This window comes from Lontra canadensis, unplaced genomic scaffold (assembly GCF_010015895.1).
Source record: "Lontra canadensis isolate GAN:19392208 unplaced genomic scaffold, GSC_riverotter_1.0 scaffold8, whole genome shotgun sequence".
Taxonomy (NCBI): domain Eukaryota; kingdom Metazoa; phylum Chordata; class Mammalia; order Carnivora; family Mustelidae; genus Lontra; species Lontra canadensis.
The window spans coordinates 15,905,364-15,918,759 of record NW_022631002.1 but is presented as its reverse complement, the minus strand read 5'-3'; the positions used below and the strand labels follow the sequence as shown (position 1 = coordinate 15,918,759).

Sequence of the window (13,396 nt, the reverse complement as noted above, 5' to 3'; positions counted from 1 at the left end):
AAAACAAAACAAAACAACAAAAACCCAACAACAGACATGGTTTAGAAATCTCATCTTGAGACTGCCAGGCTATACAAACACAAGGCTTTATGTCAGGTGTGTCCTTTTTTTTTTTTTTTTTTAAGATTTTATTTATTTATTTGACAGACAGAGATCACACGGAGACAGAGAGGCAGACAGAGAGAGGAAGGGAAGCAGGCTCCCCGCTGAGCAGAGAGCCCGATGCGGGGCTCGATCCCAGGACCCTGGGATCATGACCCGAGCTGAAGGCAGAGGCTTTAACCCACTGAGCCACCTAGGCGCCCCTGTCAGGTGTGTCTTTACCGTGTATTCATCTGCTATTTGTATAAGCAAGACTTCATTAATAACCTTATGAGAGCCACTCTCTTATATTATTATATAATTTTGTCTTAGAAAATGAGCCTAAGCTACAGGCTACAAACTTTTTGCAAGAAACAGAGGAGCCTGTCAGAAAGATGGAATTGTTTCGGGCATCTGGCTGGCTCAGTTGCTAAGCATGTGACTCTTGATCTCAGGATTGTGAGTTTGAGCCCCATGTTGGGTGAAGAGATTAATTAAAAATTTAAAAAAAATCTAAGAAAAAAAAAGGTAAAGTCAATTCTGCCCATTTGTGGGTCAAACACAACAAAGCCTGGGTATTCTCATGGTCTTAGATGCTCAACAAACTTTCCCGTTTATGAAATGGTGAGTAACTTTAAAGCTGTGGCATTGTGTTGTTGCAAGACCCTGGAAAGCTTTTTGAGTTCAGATTATACTACTAAAAGTGGACTAAATCCTGTGTGGTCTCTAATTGCCCAGACCACTTAAATAAATGACCCACTCCTTGGAATGACATTCTCATTACCCCTCTAGTCCCAGAAATATCCTGGCTCTTCCTGATCATTTGCTGGAGAAAGTTAATGTTTGAGGTTTCCTTTCTCAATCAGTTATGTTTGAAATGTCCAATCTCAAAAGCTTCTTCAGCAGTCCTCTGGTAATAGTTCTCAGGCCTTAACTGTTATTTCAAATATTTTATTCGATTAGATGCAGCAACCCTGATCTTGACTGCTGAAATAGATTAAGTAAAAGTTGGTTTTCCAGTTTTTCCTTGACCATCCCATTTTATATCAGAATCTTCATGAACCATGAAGTCAGCCCTTAATGTTGGCATGCCTCTAGTAAGTAGAATAAAAGCTTATTTACACATCATACGGTCAGCTTCCCCTTTCCACTCACTAGCTCTTTGGAATAAAAATTGATGGTTCCGGTAAACTTCGAGACATTAGAACACTGTACAGTGGTTACCGAGAGTCAACTGACTTAGTTTTAGTGCCATTTTATTATATCCTTAAATTTTTTAACAGTGATAATCCATATGGTACATGAAAGAACTATCTGCTCAAAAGAGGAAATTAGTATCTAAGGGACGCCCAGAAGTCAAATGATTAAGTACTTATTTGTTCTGAAATCTGAAATTTTGGGGCAACTTTGTTCCATCCACTGAAACATCCCCACTAACGTCGGGGTCCGACGTACCAAGGCCTACTGCAGTAACTGTCCGTTATGAAAAACTGCTCCAAGGGACTTCACAGATGACCTGAGGCACAAACTAGGACCGTGGTCTTCTGGGATCGGTTGAGAGCTCTTCTCACCATCAGGTTGTTTTTAAAGGAATGAGACTCTCCTTCATGAAAGATTCCAAGTCTAAATTCTTTAAGGCAGCTTCAATTAAAAACGAAGTCTCGGCTGCTTCTGAAAACGACTATCACTCTCAGAATCAAAAACGACTAGAACACAGACTTACAAACCAAGTCATTTAATTGTATCTTCAAAGGTAAACAATATATGGAGCTGGCTCCCATGCCCTGAGCTTGCCAGAGCTCCGGGTACAGAGTTCAGAGGGGTCAGAACTCAGGGTGTTCTAAGGCTTACGGAATTCATGCACTCCACTTTGCAATTCTGGAAACTGCCAAAAACCAACCCCAAGAGTCTTCTGAGATGGGGAAAATTCAACTTCCAGTTTTACAGGTAAAAGAGTGAAGAGTACCAATAATGTTCTGTTTACCTCTCTTCACTTTTCTCCCAAGATCTGAAGTCTGAGCTATCATATCCCCCACGCACAGCAGCCTAAGCCACGGTTTGGCTGTGACATCAGTGCCTCTGTGCACTCACTTTCCCGCCACAGCGAGCGTGACCCAGGCCAGAGAGCTCTCAGCAGTATAGCTTTTTAAAAAGCACTTAAAGTAAAAAGAACCCTCTAGTGGCACACTCAGTTAGTTTATAAGATTTTAATTTACAAATTAAAAAGCTACATGTTTTATTTTTTCTCCTTTTTCTCTTCTTTCTTTCCATCACTCTTTTCCTTATCTTTCTCTTTTTCTTTGTCATCTTTTCTATCCTTTTTGCTCTCTTCTTTTTCTTGCCCTTCTTTCTTCTCTGCATCCCGGTTGGCAATCTTGTTGTTGATGAGGTTGTGCAGGGCGACCACAGAACGGATCAGTGAGGCCAAATATACCACTACCATCTGGTCGTTCGTCTTCAGGTAAAAGGCCTTGACAAACTCCTGGAGGCTGACATCTGGCAGCAGGTTGAACACGTCCTGTAGCTGGTAGATGATCTGGTGGTTGATGGGCAGCTTGCCTGTGGCCACTTTCTCTAGATAGCTCCTGATATCCAGAAGCTTGGAGTTCAGTCCCTTCAAACCATGGACCTGGTTTGTGATCCGCTGGGAAAGAGTGCCCACTGTAGTGTCTTTGATGTCTCTGTAATAACCCACAAGAAGAAGGGCAGGAGAAAGCATCAGTATACCATATTATCACACAGGTTCCCACAATCTAGGCAAACACCCTGCTTGGTGGGGAAGGGCAAGTTTTCAAAAGAAAAATGTTACTTCATCATTTTGTAAACTGCCTTAGTTTTGATTTGGAGGCATATATTTTTCTTATCACAGGACGTTTTTTCAAAAAAAAAACCAAACTAAAATGAAACCATTTTTCACATAAAGGGTGGCATTTTTTCACTTGCATCTATACGATGTTGTGAGAAGCTTCCATCAGGACTAACTTTTTGAATTGAGAAAAACTACGACCCTTTCGAATTAAGTCAATTATAGTATTTTAAAATAAAAACCCATCCTAACATAGCTGTCCACAGACAACTGGCTACCTTCACTGAAAACAATACACATGGGAAGAATAAATGCCTGCCTTTCCTTCCCACACGTGTTCCTGTCACAGTCAACACTGCCCTTTGCCGATAAGGTGTGTTATCCACGGTCATAAACTGTGACTCAAGACACTCTAGAAATGATCCAGGCCTGGAACCCAGATCTCCCCTCTCCTAATAGAGCCTCTTGGGCCGCTTATGATTCTGATGCCATCCTGCAGCTCACCGTAACAAATGCTCAACTCCAACTTCCTCGGCTTCCTCAGCTCCAATTTCACTGGTCACGTGCTCAAATGTTTTAGAGGTTGGAGTTCCATCCTGGGAGAGGAGGCTTAACTGTAGTTATTTACTTACAAACACCCTGGCACATGTTCTTTTCACACCTTGATTCCTCTGCTTTCAGTCAGATCACCTCGCGGGTGCATCACCGGGCTTCCCAAGTACTGGCAGAAATGGGTGAGGTTTGCTTTGAAAGCTCAGCCTTCTAGATTGACACTGTAATGGCGCTGCTCCGTGTTTCTGAGGAAAATCTTGATAATCCCTTAAGCCCACTGTGGGAATGGACACTTGAGGAAGTCTCAATTAGGCCGATTTTTAAAGCATACAGTTCTTTCTAGAATAGGCAGTATACAGAATACGTGTACCGGAGGCAAGCTCATGTCAGATAATCTAACTTTTAACCACCTACTGTCCCTCAGACCAAATGATGCCCGAGCACCAAAACAATGCAGTCAGAATAACCAGCTTTCTGTGGCCGGAATTAGTCAAAAGGTCCGTTCAGGGATATGGTTCCCTGTTATCACCTAGTGACTTCTGATGGGATTCAGGAACAACTTTCCTCAGATCTCATGCCAGAAGAGGCTGGATGTATGTAACGACTGTGAAGTGTCTGCAAGGCAGCAGCGAGGCCTTGGGAAAGTCACTAAGTGGTATAAATGTTAGCAGTAATTATTTTATCCGGGACAGTGTGAATCCTGCAAATGCCATTTTCGTCTTGATTAGGTCTGCCAGAACGGTCAGGACTACATGGAATGCCTTTTCAGGTACTCATTTTTCCTTGGCTTCATTTAATGTGTGGCCTTCATGTGCCTTTTGTCCCCTACTTAAAAATCTTCATTTGTATGTGTGCATGCATGGGTATGTGTGTATGTAAGAGCCTCTGATTCCTTTTTGAAAAAGGGTAAAATTAACTTTAAAAACTGTACCAGACCAAGGATGAAAGCCTTATTGCAACAAGAAAATATATTTCTATGTAAGATCTCTGGTGGCAAGACAAGGAGAGAACAGGAGGACAGAGCTCGGTGCAAGGAACATTTGCAGGGAGTTACCCTAAAATCTTTTTCCTGATTTAAAAACTGAATATAAGGATAAAGTCCACATATCTCAGTCCAAAAGCAGAGTTTATCCTCAGACTTTTGACTCTGAAAATTCAAGAGGAAGCTCAAGTGCAAAATTTTATGCTCACGACAAAACACATATATTTTCACATCAAATGCTACCCTAGAATCTGAGTTTAGTTTTCCTAGAAATAGAGGAAAGCTATATTCTGAAACCTCTTTGTGTCTACACGCAAAGCACAAAGCAGGTATTAGATGCTGTGGAGCTGAGTATTTAGGTGTCAAATCACACAGATGGGTCTTGCGATCTAGCTCCAGGCAGCCCTGACTCACTCTATCTGAAAACCTTTGGCTCATCTATAGGAAATGAAAATCTTCAAGGAGAAAGGAATGCTGGCGCAGAGGGACTGAACAGTGGAAACTGCATTAGGTTAAGACTAAGCTCACCAGGCTCTGCATTTCCTTTGCTGTGAACATCTCTGGGCAATCATAGGATGAGTCTGGGCCTCAATTTCATGTGTAAAAGGGGATTTTAGATTTCCATGGTCCTTTTGATTTCTAAAATTTGGTGACTCAAAAACTCAAGGGGGAAAGAAACAGTATCAAACTGTTGACAAAAATCAACAACCTACTCTTTGTTAGAAATGAAAGATTTGTTGACTTAAAAACAACACAAAATCCAAATCGTCCAATAAGCAGCAAATCTAATCTCCTTGGCTCCTAGGAAGAGGACTTACATCATGAACTTCTTCCACTGAAATATACGCTTCTGTGGGCAGACCCAGGTCCTTTGGCTTCACGTCAATGATGACCAGTACCTGGCAGAAAAACACACCTTAGCAAACCACCTCACACCAAGCACATAAGGAATAATCAGCCATTCTTCTGATGATGATTACCGAAGCTACTTCCTTCATTCAATCAGACAAGAGTTGGAATTTTCAGCAAAAATGAGTCTACATTTCACATGATCCCACCATTTGCCCCACTCTTATCACCCTCATCCACTAATAAGCTTCGAGGTAGTACAGCGTGGTTATCAAGCATGAGGAAGCCAGAATCAAGAGAGCCAACGGTTTGATCATGGCCCTCACAAGCAGGAGACCTTACTAACAATTCTGAATCTCAGTTTTTTTATCGTAAGGAGGAGAAAAGCCCCGTATAGTGACCGAGAGGATTAAGCACATAGCACATATTTACTGTTACTTACTAAATATCCTGGGTTATTGTATACTATACAAAACACTACCAATTAACACAGGCAGTTTAGAGAAAAAGCATGAAATGATTTGCTACCTGAATCCTTCCTAGGATTCTTATAAAAGTTAGCTGGCAAGGAATATCATTCAAGCGTTTTAAAGATAGAGTACACTTACTGAGTTAGGGCAGTATCTTTTCATGAGTTCATTAATGGCGATGTCATTCTTGTGTAGTTTAGGGCCTGTGTGGTACCACCCAACTATTCTTTCTCTGGCTGAGAAGGAAAACAGTGGGTTTGAACTGTTACATGAAGATCTATAGAATTCCCTCAAAAAGGGTGGTAAGAATGCTAGTCCTTATGTTCTCTACTTTTTCAAAATTCCATCTATCTATTTTAAATCTTGACAGACCTATGAAATCTAAAACTGAAAACCAGAATTCTCAGAAAATAAGCAGTGAGGGAAATTCAGAGATATCTGTATCTCAGACTAGCTGAGACCAGTCACACATGACACTAGAAAACAATTCCAAGGCAACACATAAACAAATGCAAGTCTATGTCACAGAGACTAGAACTGTAAACATTGTGGGTATAAACATTTCCAAAGCATACATGGTTGCTATGATGAAATAAAATGAAAACGATACATGTGACAGAGAGCTATATTTACCCTGATGGTACTTAGGCTCTAGGGGCAGGTAGATTTTGTTTGATAGTTCTTCACTTTTCTGCTACAGAGGGCTGGCTAGATCCCAAACCAAGGTCTACCTGGCCTTAAACGGCTACTCTTATCTTCTCATTCCTCTACTACGACTACGCTTACCTAAGTATAGCTAAGAGAAAGAGCCCTCGACATTAAAGAAAATGGAATATTAATAAATGAAAAGACATCAGGGGCATGTACCTGGGTGCACGCACCCACCTAAAAACACACATAAATCAATACCACAAGGCCTTCTTAAAAACATCAAGACATACCATTGACCTTCTTAAACATTCCATACATGTTTTCCAAATAATCATGGTCTAAAAACCAGACAGAATCATCTTTGTCATCTTCATCAAAAGGGACTAAAAAATAAAAAATAAAATAGAGAAGATTTAGTTTAGGGTGATGGATAGAACTAGCCTAGGGGACCCCTAGGCCATACTGGATCCACTTAAGTGGTTTGTACAGCATGGTATTAAAATTATTTTTGAGTAGCTCTCATTAAAAACTGGGAGATTTCATGTAAAATCCAGACTTCCAGCTTCTCTTGAAATTGGAAGACCTGGTAACAACTGGCTAGAGCCAGGGAGAGCTTTCCCCCTTTAAAATGGACACCTGCTCATCAGTTTACTAAAAGTCCCATCACTTGCTAATACTTTCCTTTGACAAATAACATAAATAACATAACTGCTTGGTCCTTTCAAATACTGAAGTTCATGACCTCTAGTCTAGAGTTCATTGTAGAGCAATTATTTTGTTCTTTGTTGTTACTTTAGTCATAAAATACACGGGTACATTCTTGTAAAGGTTCATGACACTGAGTAAAAGGTAATGGTCTCCATAACCATGGCTAACAGTCTAGTGCAGGGATTTACAAACATCAGAGCTGCCTATTTTTATAAAGTTTTGCTAGCATACAGTTACCCCTTTGTCAACATACTGTCTATAGTTGCTTTCCTGCTACAAAATCTGAGGGACTGAGAGGTTGTAATGGAGACCATATGGCTTGCAAATTTAAAATATTTACTACTTAGCTTAGTGAGTAACCTTTAGCCTTCCTCCTATATTTGAGCAATTCTGACAGAGAATTTCTAGGTTGTAGTAAAAACAGAAATCATGTTTTGTTTTGTTTTTTAATTTTGAAGATACTTGACATTTTAACCCAGGCTTAGAACGTTAACATTTGGCTTATACCTGCAAAACTGTTGGATACGTCGAGTACTTTCTTTTGCCATGACCCTAAAAGCACACCAACAACGCGCTTCTGGTTTCCAACCTTGCCTATTCTGAAGGAAAAAGCAGAAGGTCAGTCTGACAGGCATATAGAGATGTTGACCCAAAAGTTAGATACTCAGTGGGAAATATCAATGGTACAGATACAATTTGGCTTACCTGGGAACTAATCCGACTAAACAAACAGAATAGTGTCAGGTTAGTCCTTAATATTAAATTTTAATAAATATAATGGGAAATTCATCAACTTTGTACACTGGCAGTCTTTACACTGTTGACTGCAAGAAATACATGCTCAGAAAAATTTCAAACTTTCTAGAACCTGAAAAAAGAGAAAATGAAAACTCCCCACATCTGAAGAGTTTTAAAATGTTACTTGGTTGGTGTTTGAAAAGTACATTTCATTTAAGTTATGCTGCCACCTTTAACTTTTCCCTTCTGCAGTTTTCTCCTTTAAACTTTCCCCAACTTTCTTTTCCTTAAATATTTTCAGAGATAAAGATGCTGAAGTAGAACCACTTTTATGGGGTGGCTTGCCAGTTATTCTCTGGAATATCTATTCAATATGGACAAGCCCCACTAGAAGTTCTAATTCTCTGTACCATCTGGGGCTCAGAAAATGGGTTCTGATGCTGAGATATGCGTGTGCCACCTGTGGTCTCCGTGAATGGCTTAATCAGGCAGAAGTCAGAAGTGAGCAGGTAAAACTGACAGGATGGCTGAATGAGTAACAAAGAGTTTACTTCAGAATTTCTACTTGTCAAACCTCCTCAGTGACTTCTGTCATCGAGAGCTACAAGTGTTTCACTTATACGATCTCATTTCACTGACCTCAATGTATTCTTTGACCAGTAGCAAATGTGTCTCACAATACAATTCCACATTCAAAGGAAAGACAGAGGCCACTGTGAAATGAACTATAGTTCCTTAACAGTCACTGTTTTCACTGTACTATTCTTCTAAACATACAGTCTGGCAAATATATAAATGCTTACTAAATTTGGGATTTGACTAAAATGAAGGTTTCTGTATCCATGGTAGTTCTGATCTGGGGGGAAGTCTTAGGCACGGAATTGTCAAACATCAAAGGAAAGTTCCACACATGTGCTTTTCTTTTGGTCTACAAAAATACATTTTTTTTTTAAACCCCTCATCTCTTATGACACAGCAGTCAGCAGTGTCCGTCTGCACTATGTCCTCCAAATAGAACTGAAATGGTGCTTGTCCCCTTAGCACCTCTAGTATCCAAGGGAGAAAAACTGACTACTGTACAGTGGGAATGCATGCAAAAGCTGTGGAAATGGGGACCCTAAACCTCATGGAGTCGTGACTGTTTTATTAGCTATGGTTGAATGAGTAGTTGTAGGAGGCAAGCTGCAAGACAACAGGCACTTCGCAACTGACTTTATAGCAGATGCTCCCAAGTGGGCCTTTACACTTGCCAACTCAAGTAATTGCCATGTAAAAGTTATGAACACGTGTAACAGGTCCAGCGGGACAAAGAGCTCCAAAACAAGGGAAGGGCAGGCGGAAGAAACATCTATGGGATGTTTCAGCTTATTCATTAATGCCCAAAGCTACTCAGGTTCTCATTTTTAAAAGAAAAGCTTGACACCTAATCTACATTTTAGGTTACCATCAAAACAGATTCCTGCTTAGGAACTACAGCTTTTCAAGGGAGCCCCCGCAGAGACCAGAATTTTGGTGACAGCTTTCACAGGCACAGAGACGCAAATCTGTTAGGCTTTCCAACGAGGCACCGAGTCTTTCTGGTGAAAAGGGGAGGACGAGGTGACAGGTGGGCACGAGGCCTGGGGGATCAGGACCAAATGAAGCTCCCCCCCCCACCCATACTCTGGCAGCGTACAGACTTGGGTAAAAGGAACGTGCAGTCCGGGCCGCAGAGTGACGGCTGGGGACGGGGGACGAGGCTGGTGATTTAGGCTTCGTGATCCGAGGCTGGTCCGGGCCCCTCCGCGAGTCTGTGCCACCCCCCGCCCTTCAGCAACCCCGGCGGCCGCCGCGCCGTCCCAGCGTGCCAGTGACTCAGCAGCGGCGAACCAGATAGGCCGCCCCGCGCACCCACTCACCGGTTGAAATGATCCACCACACTGAGCAGCACCAGGGGGTGAACTACCACCTTCTGCACCGCCAGCTCCGGCATCGCGACACGCCCCGCCCGCCAGACTCAGCTCTTTGCGACCCGCAAACACCGGCAGCAGCAGCTACACTCGCGGATCCTCCAGGCCCGGCTCCTCCTCTTCCGGCTCGGCCGCCGCCGCGGTCCCCCTTTTCCGCTCCCAGAGTGCCGCGCGCGCCACCCCGGATTTTCGCGCCTGCTGCCATCTTGAGGAGGGGAAGGGCCGGAGCAAGGTGGGGCCCGGCTTGGGTGACTCATTACGAGTTTCCCTGGTCTTCGAAGCTAAAGGGACAGTGGCGACTGATAAAGGTTGACCTCCTGGTGTTGGGCCTGCACCGTCACCTGCAGCGGCTTTTCGTTTTAGTTCCTTCCCAGTTCACACCCTCCTCCCCCACCCCGTTCGAAGACTAGAAAAAATATTAGAAGGAAGTAATAACTCATATCTCCACCACCCAGAAAATGTTCACCTTTGTTTCAAGCCAGAATCCTCCAGAGTTTCTTAACTTTTAAGTCTTTAGCATTAGGGCATGTCGTTAAAGTAGATTTGGTAATTTATTTCATTCTTATTGTCGGGGAATTAACCCTTAATATTTATTATGGACTCATGACAGATAATCACCTTGTATTTATATTTTTCTACCTGTTTATATTACTTAGGGCTAGAAGATTTAATTAGGGCTAGAAGAATTCAGTTTGTGCCTGGAGTCAGGTCATTCAGGTTGATTTTCAAATGAAAGCTTAGGTAAGGGTTGAAGTAAGGGTAAAAACTAATTCCAAATATGCTTTGGTATTTAGCTAGGAAAGAGAAAAAGGAAGACTAAAGGGGGTAATGCGGGAGGCAAAAATTTAAGCGTATCTGCGGAAGGAGACAAATTATTTAATTCCATACAAGTTTGTATTTCTAATTTTAAGTTGCTGGTTGTGTAAACAGAAACAATACTTAAGCAACTTGAATTGTTTGCCCTTTTTTTTCCTTAAGATTTTATTTATTTATTTGAGAAAGGGGGAGAGAGAGAGAGCAGGGGGTTGAACAGAGGGAGAAGTAGGCTCCCTGCAGGGCAGGAGCCCGGTTAGGGGGCTCATCCCAGGATCTCGGGATCATGACCTGAGCTGAGGCAGGCGCTTAACTGAGCTAACCAGATGCACCTGTTTGCCCTATCTGAATGACTTTTTACCTTCCCCATAGTACTGGAGGTCGGGTCTGACCTCTCTCAAAAATAACCAAGAGACTTTTGCTCTGAATTTTGGTCTCCTTCCAGGGTAATCAGAGAGCTTTTGATAATTCTTTTCTGGGTTCTACCCATCAATTTATTATATGTACTCTTCCTACTTTTGGGGACATTGCTTTGGATTTTCCTCATTCGTTTTAATATTTTTGATTTGGCTAATAATGATTGATGCTAATTAAGATAACAGAACTTTAAGGTAAAGAAAATTTAGGTCAGCCCCTATTATGTGATTGTTAAAGCATGCTTACTGCTGTTTAGTGCCTGATTCAAAGTAGATATTCTTAAACTTTTTTTTTTTTTAAGATTTTATTTATTTGAGAGAGAGAGAGAGAGACAGGAGAGAGAGTGCACAAGCAAGGGGAAAGGCAGACAAAGGGAGAAGCAGGCTCCTCGCACAGCAAGGAGCACGAAATGGGAAGATCAGGACCCCAAGCCTAAGGGAAGCCAGACACTTATCTGGATTGAGCCACCCTGTCCTTCCCAAAGTAGATATTCTTGTTTCATCTCTTATATCAAGCTGTTCAACACAGAGTAGACATGTATCTTTTATGGAAAGAGCTCCGAAGAATTCTCTTTCCCCAATTTTGTTATTAAAAATGTAATAGGTATCAGAAGATCAAAGATTGATTTTGATTTTTCTCCTGTCAAGTAAGTCTAAAGAAAGCTTTATTTTTTTTTCTAAAATATGTAAAGAGTTTAATGAAAATGGCTTAAAATCGTAAGGAAGTTTTTTTTTTTTTAAAGATTTTATTTATTTATTCATGAGAGAGAAAGAAAGAGGCAGAGGGAGAAACAAACTCCCCACTTGAGCCAGGGAGCCATTTATGGGACTTGATCCCAGTACTCTGGGATCACGACCTGATCCAAAGGCAGTTGCTTAACCATCTGAGCCACTCAGGCGTCCTGCAAGTTATTTTCTGACTTGCCCCTCCATTTTTTTAAATGGAATGAAATTTTTTATTTTTTAATAAATGAGATTTTCATTTTTTAAATGAAATCATACTTCATATTGTAGCCACTACTGGGGGCTGAATTCATTCAGAGGAATGCAGAAGGAGGTATAAGAAATCCACTTTTGTTCATTGAATTCTGTACTTTAAGAGGATCTGATGACACCTTAAGGATAATACATTTTCCTCTCTTTGATCATCTTTGTTTTTCTTTATTTTTTTAATGTTAAGTTCTTCTTTTTCCAGATTTATAATGATGTAATTAACATATGACATTGTGTGTTTAATGTGTACAACATGATGATTTGATACACATATATATTACAAAATGATTACCACAGTAAGGTTAGTTAATACCTGTATCCCCTCACATAATTACCTTTTGTGTGTGTGTGTGTGTGTTTGTGTGTGTGTGTGCGTGTGTGTTGTGGGGGTTGTTGAGAACATTTCAGATTTGCTCTCTTAGCAACTCTCAAAGTATATATAAGGCAGTATTGTTAACTATAGTCACCATCGTGTACATTATATCCCCAGCTTATAACTGGAAATTTGCTCCTTTTCACCCATTTCTCCCACCCTTTCAACCTCTGGCAACCATTATTCTACTCTTTGTAAGTTCAAATTTTTAAGATTCTCCATACAAGTGAGATCATACAGTATTTGTTTTTCTCATGTGTTTCACTTAGAAAAATGCCCTTATGTTCCATTCCAACCATTGCAAGTGGCAGGATTTTCTTCTTTCTGATGGCTGAATAGTATTTCGTTATATATGTATAACTTTTTTTTCCATTCCTTTTCCCCCCTGTTCATCCATTTTCTTTATCAATTGATCCATTAATGGACACTGATATTTTTTCTATGTCTTGCCATTGTGAATAATGCCACAATGAACATAGGAGTATGGACGTCTCAGATAGTGATTTCATTTCCTCTCTATCTATACCCAGAAGTAGGTTGCTAAATCATGTAGTTTTTTGAGGCATCTTCATACTTTTTTTCATAGTGGCTGTACCAATTTACATTCTCATCAACAGTGCACAGGGATTGGTTGCCTTTTCTCCTTGTCCTTGCCAGCACTTGCTATCTCTTGTCTTTTTGATAGTAGCCATGTTATTATGGTGTGAGATGATACCTCATTGTGGTTTTGATTTGTATTTCCTTGATGACTAATGTTTTCATGTACCTGTTGGCCATTTGTATGGATGGAAAAATGTCTATCCAGGTACTCTGCCCATTTAAAAAAAACTATTATTGTTTTACATTTGCTAATGAGTTGAATGAATTCTTCACGTATTTTGGATGTTAACTTCTTATTAGGTACATGGTTTGCAAATATTTTTTCCCCATTCCATAGGTTGCTTATTTTGTTGTACAGAAGGTTTTTAGTTTGATGTAGTCACACTCATTTATTTCTGCTTTTGCTGCTTAATGC

General features: G+C 40.9%; 1 protein-coding gene across 1 annotated transcript; it reads right to left on the bottom strand.

The window, feature by feature from the left end:
* Positions 1-1,800: 1,800 nt before the first annotated feature.
* Positions 1,801-9,901, bottom strand: PSMD7 (proteasome 26S subunit, non-ATPase 7). The gene is made up of 7 exons (XM_032854053.1): positions 9,736-9,901; positions 7,607-7,698; positions 6,682-6,774; positions 5,879-5,976; positions 5,240-5,320; positions 3,392-3,483; positions 1,801-2,762 (listed from the first exon to the last, which is right to left on the bottom strand). Exons 1-7 carry the CDS (start codon positions 9,807-9,809, stop codon positions 2,318-2,320), a joined length of 975 nt encoding a protein of 324 aa, XP_032709944.1. The 5' UTR covers positions 9,810-9,901; the 3' UTR covers positions 1,801-2,317.
* Positions 9,902-13,396: the final 3,495 nt, after the last annotated feature.